The sequence below is a fragment of the Cygnus olor genome, chromosome 9, assembly GCF_009769625.2.
Source record: "Cygnus olor isolate bCygOlo1 chromosome 9, bCygOlo1.pri.v2, whole genome shotgun sequence".
Lineage (NCBI taxonomy): Eukaryota > Metazoa > Chordata > Aves > Anseriformes > Anatidae > Cygnus > Cygnus olor.
In genome coordinates, this window is record NC_049177.1 from 26835164 (window position 1) to 26846962 (window position 11799).

The 11799-nt window shown below is 44.8% G+C and overlaps 1 protein-coding gene across 1 annotated transcript; it reads right to left on the reverse strand.

The window, feature by feature from the left end:
* Positions 1-574: 574 nt before the first annotated feature.
* On the reverse strand, positions 575-11558 carry LOC121075136 (tubulin alpha-3 chain). Its single transcript, XM_040568087.1, has 5 exons — positions 5715-11558; positions 4085-4307; positions 3414-3562; positions 1877-2557; positions 575-970 (listed from the first exon to the last, which is right to left on the reverse strand). The coding sequence occupies exons 1-5, from the start codon at positions 5715-5717 to the stop codon at positions 665-667; spliced, it is 1362 nt and encodes a 453-aa protein (XP_040424021.1). The 5' UTR covers positions 5718-11558; the 3' UTR covers positions 575-664.
* Between the last annotated feature and the right edge of the window lie 241 nt (positions 11559-11799).

An 11799-nucleotide genomic window follows, 5' to 3' on the forward strand; every position in this document is an offset into this window, starting at 1 on the left:
ATTTTTAATAGGTTAATGGAGGAATTTAAAATAGGAGTATTTTTAGCAGATTTTCCTTTTATCTAAAGGGAATCGAATGCAGGGAGGCATGCTTGTCAGAAAATTTTACGTTTTGTCTGCATAGTCTCTCCATTTTCATGTTTGTATTTTTCAAGGTATCAAGTTCTGTCCTGCTAGCAAGTATACTGGTACTAAGTGCTGGTTCAAATCAAAACTGTAATGGCATGTGCCATAACTACAGTTAGGTAAATTACTTGAGTACAATATTACTTATTTTTTGTGTCTTCTGTGAAGCTAGCTTCAAAGGGATGATATCCTTAATATCAGGTTTCTGTCTATTATATAGAGACAGGCTTGGAATAACACCCATTAATCCTTTAACAAAAAGAAGTTTCCTGCTTGTGCAAAAACCAAAAATAAAAGTTTGTCACAAAACGCTTCAGGATCACAGGAAATTCTATAATTTCCTGATTTTATCTTTAGTTTGCACATGACTAGATGCTACCAAAATTGCAGTTTCATGTGGTCCTTACATAGTGACTATACATATAAATAGGAATGAAGAAAAAGGAAGAACCTTTAAAACTTTATTTGAAAACAATCAAACAAGTGAACAGGGTTCTGCAATTTGTTGTTGTTTTTGCTGAATATAGTTTTCCAGATTTCAGTTTTCTAAATATTCATCCCCTTCTTCAGCCTCTGCCTCTACTGAGTCTACCCCAACTTCTTCATAATCTTTCTCAAGCGCAGCCAAATCTTCGCGGGCTTCAGAAAATTCTCCTTCCTCCATTCCTTCCCCAACATACCAATGTACGAAGGCACGTTTAGCATACATGAGATCAAATTTGTGGTCAAGGCGAGCCCATGCTTCAGCAATAGCAGTTGTATTACTCAGCATACACACAGCCCGCTGCACCTTTGCAAGGTCACCACCTGGCACCACAGTTGGAGGCTGATAGTTAATGCCCACCTTCAAGGAAACAGATGAAAACTTTGAGTGGGAAGAGTTAAAGACATTTCTGTTAATAATGAACAGACATCATGGTTATGAACAAACAGCTTAGAATTATTTCGCATTTCGTGAGCATATTTAACTAAATCCTAATTCAGGATCAGATCAAATTAAAATTGGGACAATATTAGGTAGGTTGGACTATGGAATTTTTTCACCAGATTATAATGCATAAGTCACACAAATGATTGTGGAAGGGCCCTAGAAGAAATAATTGATAGTAAGAGCTTACTGGACTCTAATTAGAACATACGAATCTGGTCTTTTCAAGTCCTGAATGCACTGACAGTAGCTAGAAGGATTGATCGTTTATCTGCAAGGTGACATTGTCAGCCATCTTGACATTGTTAACAACAACACAGAAGATTTGCCCTAGTGATAGAAGCCAGGTGCCATAGAACTTCTGTCATCACAGTACAGACCCCGAAATCGACAGCATCTGTCATTTTAAGGTATCTCAAAAACGTTGCTGGGAAGTTACTGCACTGAACTACTACGTGATAACTTACTATGGTGTTTCTACAGTTGCTTGAGGTTTACCTGTACTTTCTCTATACAGAATTACCTAGGTTTTTGAAGACTTGCAGAAAAATCTGGCATTGTTTTTTTGTACCCACCTGTTTTTAAATTGTTTTCAGGTACTCAATATTGCCTGTTGCTATAAAAACTGATAGCTAATCTATAACTTGGTACAGAATTTTCATCTGTGTTGCAGTATCTTGGATTTATACTTAAGAACATGGTCTGAAATGTAAGCAGTTCGCTAACAGGGACATTACAACATTGTAAAATGACCATCACATCTAAATACTATGCAATTCCTAGTATTTTAAACATCAAGCACTTCCTAAGTTATTTATGTACCTTGAATCCAGTTGGGCACCAATCCACAAACTGAATGGTACGTTTAGTCTTGATAGTAGCAATAGCTGCATTAACATCCTTAGGTACGACATCACCTCTATATAACATACAGCAGGCCATATATTTGCCATGGCGAGGGTCACATTTTACCATCTGATTAGCTGGTTCAAAACAAGCATTGGTAATTTCAGCCACAGATAACTGCTCATGATATGCTTTTTCAGCAGAGATGACAGGAGCATATGTTACCAGGGGGAAATGGATTCGTGGGTATGGAACAAGGTTAGTTTGAAATTCAGTGAGATCTACGTTGAGGGCTCCATCAAAACGCAGTGAAGCGGTGATGGATGAAACAATTTGCCCAATCAGTCGGTTTAAATTGGTATAAGTAGGACGTTCTATGTCAAGGTTGCGACGACATATATCGTAAATGGCTTCATTATCTACCATGAATGCACAGTCTGAATGCTCCAGTGTTGTGTGGGTAGTTAAAATTGAATTGTAAGGTTCCACTACAGCAGTGGAAACCTGAGGTGCTGGATAAATTGCAAACTCTAGTTTAGATTTCTTTCCGTAGTCAACAGAGAGCCTTTCCATGAGCAGAGATGCAAACCCTGAACCAGTGCCTCCTCCAAAACTGTGAAAGATAAGGAAACCTTGCAGTCCTGTGCACAGATCAGCCTATAATGGGGTAGAAAAAAGTGGGAGAGAAAGAAAAGTTATTGATGATTCTGGAGAGGGTAATATTAAAATAAGCATACCAAATCAATTATTTCCTAATTCTTTTAGTTTTAAAAGGTGAACTTTCTTCCTTGCGTATCTTTTACTCAGAACTACCAGTGACACTGCATACCTTATTCTGAATGAGTATTTTCACATTTAAAAGTAGCAACGTTGACTTTGATGTCATTTTAACACTACTGTAGGCAAGAGCAGCTGTACACCACTGTGAAAAGTTGTTATAAATCACAGCTGGGTTACACCTTTGGGAACAGATTCTACTCTACGTGGCAGCAAGTAGCAATTAGGTATTGAAAACCAGTATTTTATAATTTTAGATAGACAATCACTATTTCACTTTGAATCATGCTATACTATGTGAGTTTCTCACAATACATCAGGATATTAAAAAACTAGAAAAATACTTGAGATTTCTGAGCTTTCAACCAAAACCTGAGGTTCAGGTACTGGAAATATTTTGCTTGACACATAAGAGTGCAATTCAAGTTGAAAATAACAAACAAGCAAATAAATACAACAATATGACCACGCTTGTTTAAGGATTTTATAATATGTTTCCGAGGTATCCTTAGAATCCCTTCAAATAATGATGTTTCAGATCCTAAGAAGCTTTAAGTTTTATTGACCAAATTTTTATTTAACTCAAAAGGGGGAGGCAGGAAGACTTTTTTTTTTTTTTTTAATTTTAATGGATAAGTGATTGAAAAAAAACAAGTGGCAAATCACAGTTATAGATAGTTATAGAGCTGTATCAATTATTTTAAAAAACTGCATGACTTGCAGCATGAACTCTTACCAGTTTGCGAATGCGGTCTAGCACTAGATCAACAATCTCTTTTCCAATGGTATAGTGGCCTCTAGCATAATTATTAGCTGCATCTTCTTTCCCAGTAATGAGCTGCTCAGGATGAAATAACTGCCTATACGTGCCTGTACGTACTTCATCTACAAAGAAACAGAATATGCCAACATGAAATCTATCTGTTCAGTTCTATGCATGCTGCCTAGCAGTGAAATACTAAGTAAATGCACATATCAAAAGGGTGTAGACAGCATCTGTGACTACATGCAGCTTGTCTGACTAGTGTAAGAAGTTGGCACAACTTCAGCCCCTTTGCGTAGAGAAAAACAGCAGGCACTCAGAGCATTATGTGCATCTGGGAACACGGAGGTAACTCAGAGAACTACATCGCAGGCACGGACATATTCTAGATAGCGAATAAACGAAGCTCAGCTCTGGATGTCATGTAGCAGTTTGGGAAGATTACCCACAGACTGCAAAAAAGTTCTGATGTCTCCCAAATGTTCCCCATATATCATTATTTCATTTCTTTCAAGTAACAGTAATTTAAAACGTCAAAGCAGCATCCAAGTATACATCTTTTAGAATCTGTAGTGTTCTGAAGATACAGAAATGTCTGCAGGGAAAGGAGTGGTTTCACAATGATGTACATGTTGGGTACATACCAACTACAGTTGGCTCTAGGTCCACAAACACTGCTCTGGGAACATGTTTACCAGCTCCTGTCTCACTGAAGAAAGTATTAAATGAATCATCGCCACCTCCGATAGTTTTATCACTGGGCATTTGACCATCAGGCTGGATCCCATGTTCAAGACAATACAATTCCCAGCATGCATTGCCAATCTGAACACCAGCCTGACCAACGTGGATAGATATGCATTCACGCTGAAAATTAAAAATAGAACAATGATAATGAAATATGAATCTACCCATCTTCTAGATTTCACTCTCCTAATAACCAGTAATCTGTGGGTTATGTTACCATGATCCTTCTCTGCTGCAGTATTCCCCAGTAGCTCTCAAGTGACAATGACACTGATCAAGTTGTCTCCTGCTGGCAAGATTCTACTCGCCTCAGTTGATCTGGACTATGATATTGAGAATGTTGTAGAACCTTAGAGACTACATAGCCTCTATGAACACGTTGGATGAATGCAATATTATCATCCCTTACCATGCTGCACGTATATTCTATCTTTAATATCGTCTAGTCTCTTTTCCACCTTTCCTTGGTTTTGAAAGACTTTTTTATATAATAACCCCAAATTTCCTTGATTTATTGCCAATGATGTTCTGGGCAATGTTGCAAGAATTTCTCCCACATAAAACCTATTAGTGTGTTTTCCTTTGCAATACAGTTATCTAGTGCCTGGAAATCCATACATCTTTGAGTTCATCTGCTAAATCACCTGTGTAAGCATGCCACATGTTTAATCTCTCGAAAATCTCAATTTTGTCTTACATCTGAGACTGAGATAAACTGTTATCCTAGCTTAGTGTTACAGTGTACCTAGGAAAAAGCAAAGATGGAAAATAAATGGTAGGGTGTCTACACTCCCCTTTTCTTCACAGCTTCATCAAAGCTTGTATCCTTGACTCCATGTTTGTATTCTCACTCACAGAGTTCTGGCATTAACCCGTTGCCGGCGAGGCTGACTCCGCACTTATTTCCACTTCATTCGGTTAGCACCAAGTTTCTAAAGGCTTTGTGCTGCTGTCTCCAGCTCCCTAGCACGTTTGCACCACGCGCCTCAGAGCGGGAGCTGCATGCGCCGGGCACCACCCCGCAGCCCCGCCCCTGCGCAGGCAGCCGTGCCACATGGCTGGCTGCGGGCCAGCCCCCCTCTCCTCCGAGTGGCTGCCTGCGACCCTCGGAAGCTCTGAAGCTCGCAGCCACGAAACGGCAGAACGAAATGCTTGGCTGTTGTCTTGCGCTTTCCCGCCGTCTCTCACCTCGGGCGGGTGCAGTCTATCCCTCACCTGTCACCTTCTCCCCACCGCGCCGACAGCGAGGCGGCCGCTATAAACAGCCTTTCGTTGCATTTCCACGCGGCTTGTCCTGTTAGCCACCGGCCAGTTCCTGCACATCGCCTGCCTTGACCTGTTAACTTACAGCCACCTCCCTCCTACCCCCCCAGCCCTCCCGCCTTACTGCTACCGTGGGGACTCCACAGGGCGTCTCTCTGCAAGCCCCGCCATGGTAGGCGTAATCCTAAGCTCCCCAGACCCACCGCAGCAGAAGCGCTCCCAAATTCCCTGTCTCCTCCCAGCCGCGAGAGTCCCGCTCCCCACCATGTTGCCTGGCCAAGCTCAGGAGCCTCGACCGCACCAGACCGCGTCCACCACCTCCCGCCGAGCACCGCCAACTGCCGCCGAGTAACCGCCTCGATCCCCTCGGCTTCGCGCGCTGGTTTCCCATTGGCTGTTACCCGCGCGCTCCAGAGGCGAATGGAGACCGCTGATTAGCAGAGTGTGCTGATATGCCCACGTGGGGTGATGACTGCCACGTGCTCGCTTGAGAGCGCGAGTCGGGGTGGTTGCAGGGGGCGGGCTTGAGCTCTGCTGAAGGGGGACGTGGGCGTGTCGGTGCGGGCCGAGGCGCTGCGTGCAGCGCACGCTGGGGGCTCGAGGAGTCGCCTCAGGGCGGGCTCGGGCTGCCCCCTGCGCTGAGGCAGCAGCGGAGGTCCTAGCGCGGGCTCGCCGCGCGCGCTTACGCTCGCAGCAGTCTGGAGGCTGCCGGGGTGAATGGCTGGAAGTGGGGCCGGCTGCGGAGCGCAGGCGTCGCTGGAGGACGCTTCTACGGCGGCCGTTTGGAGGCGGCAGGAGGGCCGGTGCCTCTCAGCAGAGCGGCGCGCAGCCACGAACCGGGCGGAGAAATCCCTCTCAGCAGAAAAGGCAGGTACGTGGGCGTCCAGGTTGACGCATCCAGCTTGAAATGTGTACGTTCAGTTGTGCTCTGGAGGGTCTGCCTTGCTACCCCTGTTGTTGTTTTCTTTCCTTCTTTTGTAACAGTCAAAACTTTGATCCACCTGTATTAACAAAATCACAGGAAGTCAGGGGCACCTCCCATCAGACCAGGCTGCCCGGTCTCATCCGGCCTGGCTTTGAACAGTGCCAGGGATGGGGCATCCACAGCTTCTCTGGGCAATCTGTTCAGTGCTTCACGACCCTCACAGTGAGGAACTTCTTCCTTATATCTCATCTAAATCTCTTTCAGTTATAAACCACTGCCCCTTGTCCTGTCACTACACTCTCATAAAGAGTCCCTCCCCCATCTTCCCTCTAAGTACTGGAAGACTGCTATCAGGTCTCCCCAGAGCCTTCTCTTCTCCAGGCTGAACCACCCCCAGCTCTCTCAGCCTGCCTTCATAGGAGAGGTGCTCCAGAACTCTGATCGTCCTCATGGCCCTCCTTGGGACCTGCTACAACAGTTCCATGTGGTTGTTGTGCTGCGGGCCCCAGAGCTGAACGTGGTGTTCCAGGTGGGGGCTCAGCGAGAGGGGGAGAATCACCTCTCTCGACCTGCTGGCTGCGCTTTTTCAATAATGTTAGTTCTAACTAATAGGACAAGGGAATCGTAGAATCATAGTATCATTAAGGTTGGAAAAGACCTTCAAGATCATGTGGACCAACCACCCCCCTACCACCAATGTCACCCACTAAACCATGTCCCCATGCTCCATGTCCGACCTTTCCTTGAACACCCCCAGGGACAGTGACTCCACCACCTCCCTGGGCAACCCGTCCCAATGTCTGACTGCTCTTTCTGAGAAGAAACGTCTCCCAATTTCTAACCTGAACCTCCCCTGGCACAACTTGAGGCCATTCCCTCTAGTCCTATCACTAGTTACCTGAGGGAAGAGGCTGACCTCCACCTCCCCACAACTTCCTTTCAGGTAGTTGTAGAGAGCAATAAGGTGTCCCCCTGAGCCTCCTTGTCTCCAGACTAAATCAGCCGCTCCTCATAGGACTTGTGTTCCAGGCCCTGCACCAGCTTCGTAGCCCTTCTCTGGACATGCTCCAGGGCCTCGATGTCCTTCTTGTGCTGAGTGGCCCAAAACTGAACACAGTACTTGAGGTGTGACCTCACTAGAGCAGAATACAAAGGGACAATCACCTCCCTGGTCCTGCTGGCTACACTGTTCCTGATAACAAGCCAGGATGCCATTGACCTTCTTGGCCAGCTGGGCACACTGCCAGCTCATGTTCAGGTGAGCATTAATCAGCACCCCCAGATCCTTTTCCTCTGCACAGCTTTCCAGCCACTCTCCCCCAAGCCTGTAGAGCTACATGGGGTTGTTGGGGCCAACGGGCAGGACCCTGCACTTAGCCTGAACCTCATCCCATTGGCCTCTGCCCATCAACCCATTCTGTCCAGGTTCCTCTTCAGGCCCTCCCTACCCTCCGGCAGATCGACACTTCCCCCCAACTTGGTGTCATCTGCAAACTTACTGAGGGTGCACTCAATTCCCTCATCCAAATCATCAATAAAGATGTTAAAAAGGATGGGCCCCAACACTGGGGAACACCACTCGTGACTGGTCGCCAGCTGGATTTAATTCCATCTACCACTACTCTCTGGGCCTGGCCATCCATCTTTTTTTTAACTGAGCAAAGCATGTACCTGTCCAAGCCATGGGCTGCCAGCTTCTCCAGGAGAATACTATGGGAGACTACGTCAAAGACCTTGCTGAAGTCTAGGTAGACTATGTCAACAGACTTTCCCTCATCCACCAGGCAGGTCACCCGGTCATAGAAGGAGATGATACTGATCAGGCAGGACTTGCCTTTCATGAACCCATGCTGACTGGGCCTGATCCCCTGGTTGTCCTGCATATGCTGCGTGATTGCATTCAAGATGACCTGTTCCATCACCTTTCCTGGCACCGAGGTCAGGCTGACAGTCCTGTAGTTCCCTGGGTCCTCCTTACAACCCTTCTTATAGATGGGTGTCACATTAGCAAGTCTCCAGTCATCCGGGATCTCTCCAGATGACCAAGACCGCTGATAGATGATGGAAAGCAGCCCAGCAATCACATCCGCCAACTCCCTTAGCATTCTCGGGTGAATCCCATTTGGCCCCATGGACCTGTGGCAGTCCAGGTGGAGCAGCAGGTCTCTAACTGTTTCCATCTGAACTGTGGGAGGGCTCTTCTGCTCTTCATCCCAGACTTCCAGGTCGGGAGGATGAGTACCCTGAGGATAAGTGGTCTGGCTAGTAAAGACATGCAAAGAAGTCGTGAAGAACCTCAGCCTTTTTCTTATTCTCTGTAGTCATGTTCCCCCCTGCATCCGGTAAAGAAGAGAGATTCTCTTTGGCCCTCCTCTTGCCATTAATATATTTATAAAAAACATTTTTTATTATCCTTGACCAGGTTGAGCACATAGTGGGGTTTGGCCTTCCTGTTTTTTTCTCTGCATATGCTGGCAACTTCCATGTACTCTCTCTGAGTTGCCTGCCCCTTCTTCCACTGGACATAAACTCTCTTTTTCTTCCAGAGACTCAGCAAAAGTTCCCTATTCAGCCACATCAGTCGTCTTGCCCCCCCAGTTCATCTTACAGCACACGGGGACAGCCTGCTCCTGTGCCTTTAAGACTTCCTTCTTGAGGAGCATCCAGCCTTCCTGGATCCCTCTGCCCTTGATGACTGACTCCCAAGGGACCCTCCCTACCAGGGTCCTGAACAGTTCAAAGTCAGCCCTTTGGAAGTCCAAGGTAGCAGTTTTACTGACCCCTGCTCCTGACTTCACCAGGAATAGAGAACTCTACCATGTCATGGTCACTCTGCCCAAGACAGCTCCCAACCACCACATCTCCCACCAGTCCTTCTCTGGGAACAGCAAGTCTAGCAGGGCACCCCCTGATACGCTCACTAACCATGCGTCAGGAAGATGTCTTACATGCACTCCAGGAACCTCCTAGACTGCTTCCTCAGGGCTGTATTGTATTTCCAGCATATGTCTGGGAAGTTAAAGTCTCCCATGAGGACAAGCGCTGGCAATTGAGTGACTACCACCAGCTGCTTATAGAATGCCTCAGCCATCTCTTCATCCTGGTTTGGTGGTCTTTAACAGACCCCCACCAGGATGTCTGCCTTGTTGGCCAACCCTCTGATCCTTATCCACAAGAACTCTACCTTTTCATTTCCAACCCTGATCTCAACAGCATCAAAACACTCTAATATAGAGAGTCTTCCTTTATTTTAATGTACTTTTAGTCAAGATTGGACAGGAAGGCATTAGAATCAAAATAGCCTTTTTTTTCCCTCTCAAGCTTTTTTTTTTTGTTAAACTCGGGCATAATTTATTAAGTCTTGTACAATAGATCATTATCCAGATTATTATCATTGTGGCAGAGGGAACAAAAGTTGGAGAAAAAACTGTCTTCGAGGAGCTGCCTGAAAGTTGAAATGGAAACGAAAATCTGTGCGTTAATAGAAATGGCAACCTATTCACATTGTTACTGTAAATTGTATTCTTGCTCTGTATTTAAAAAATGCTGTACTGAGCAAACACATTCTCTGTTCTAGGAGTCTGCCAGTAAGGCTTGATTTCAGGTTATTGAGGGTAGTCAAGTTCTGTTTATCTGCAAAATACGAGCTGTGGTTATAGTAGAAAATAGAAGAATATAGTAGAAAATAGTAGAATATAGTAGAAAATAAAAGTTTTCAAAAGGAATTACAAAACTGTGTAGTTTTGTTTTTGTTTGTTTGTTTTGCTTTTAAGTTTGAAGCTACAGTATTTTCCTGAGTTTTCAGTTGTTCCAATGCAAGTTTTATATAACTTTTACATGTAGTTTTCTATGATTTGCAGTCAGTTACATTTAAAAGCTACATCTGAGGCAGCAAATTGAGATTAATGCCTGGTTCCTGCTGCTGGTTTCTCTTTTTTTTTTTTAAACACAGCTTTCCAGAAAAAGTCATTCATGCCTGCAAGCTTGTGCAGAAACGGTAATTTTCTTGCTAAACAGATTTTTCCCGGTTGTACTCAAGACCCTCGCAATAGGATTTTTACAATTTTAAATTTGCTAGAATTGAATTTGTAGCGTTATGGAATATTTAGCTAAAAGACAGCTATGACAAGATTTGCTTTCAGTTGCACGCGATTATTTAAATTTATGTATTTCTGTATCTCTGGTTAAGCTGTGGATTAGTCTGGCTTATTGATCAGCTCTTTAATACGTAGAGGACTAGGACTAGAAGTGAGAATAGAACAGAATAGTTCAGTTGGAAGGGGCCTATGAAGTTCATCAAGTCCAACTGCCCGACCGCTTCTGGGCTAACCAAGAGTTAAAGCATATGACTGAGGGCATTGGTCAAACGCCTTGTGAACACTGACAGGCATGGGGCATCAACCACCTTGCTAGGTAGCCTGGTCCAGTGTTTGACCACCCTCACAGTAAATGAATTATTCCGAGTGTCCAGTCTGACCGTCCCCCGGCAGAGCTCTGTGCTGCTCCCATGCGTCCTGCCATTGAGCAGAGACCACGCGTCCCCAGGGAGCAGAGACCAGCACCTCCCTCCCCATTTCATCTCCTCAGGGAGTTGCAGAGAGCAGCAAGGTCACCTCTCAGCCTCCTTTTGTCCAGATCAGACAACCAAGTGTCCTCAGCCTCTCTGCAGGATGCATTCGACTCCTGCATCCTGGGGTAAAGACTGCCAGGCCCCATGGACTTAAAAAAGTTCAACTAACAACTGGTCCCTTACAGTTTTGGTGACCACAAATGGAAAGTCACTGTTCCCCCAATCGTGGTCATCCAACTCCGAGAATCTCGTAGCTCAAGATCTACCATTAATAATAAAAACTGAGGCAAAATAACCCCCGTTAAGTGCCTCCACCAAATAAAGAAAACTAAGAGTGTACAGCTGTCCTCAGGAGTATTTCCAGTCTTCAACAGCATATTTTGTGAGCATGCAGAACTTCAATATTTGTACTTGCTAGATATCTATACTTTTGCTATAGACTGAAACTATTAATCCCACTAAATTTCTCTGTAAACAAACAAAAAAACAACAGGAAAAGGCTAGTAACAGCTGGGAGTTCAAATATATTTACTTTTAAATCGCTATAACTGACTTTGGTTTGAACTTCATCTTCTGTTTTTGCTAAAAAGTGATGGAGGAATCTTAAAGCAATTAAGTAGTTAAAACAAATGAGACTACATCTTCTGCTTTACCAGCAAGGAGTAAGAGCTTGTTAATTGGGTATATCTAAGTTAAAAGTTGAACAGCCTCACTAGCTTCCTGCCAAACCCATCCTTTATTAGGAAATAATGAAATAACGCTATTATGTGCTTTTGGACTAGTACAGAGTATAGGTGTCAGAACTAAGTAATTCCTAGCTAAAGGATGAATCTGAGCTTAACACAGGAAGTAGT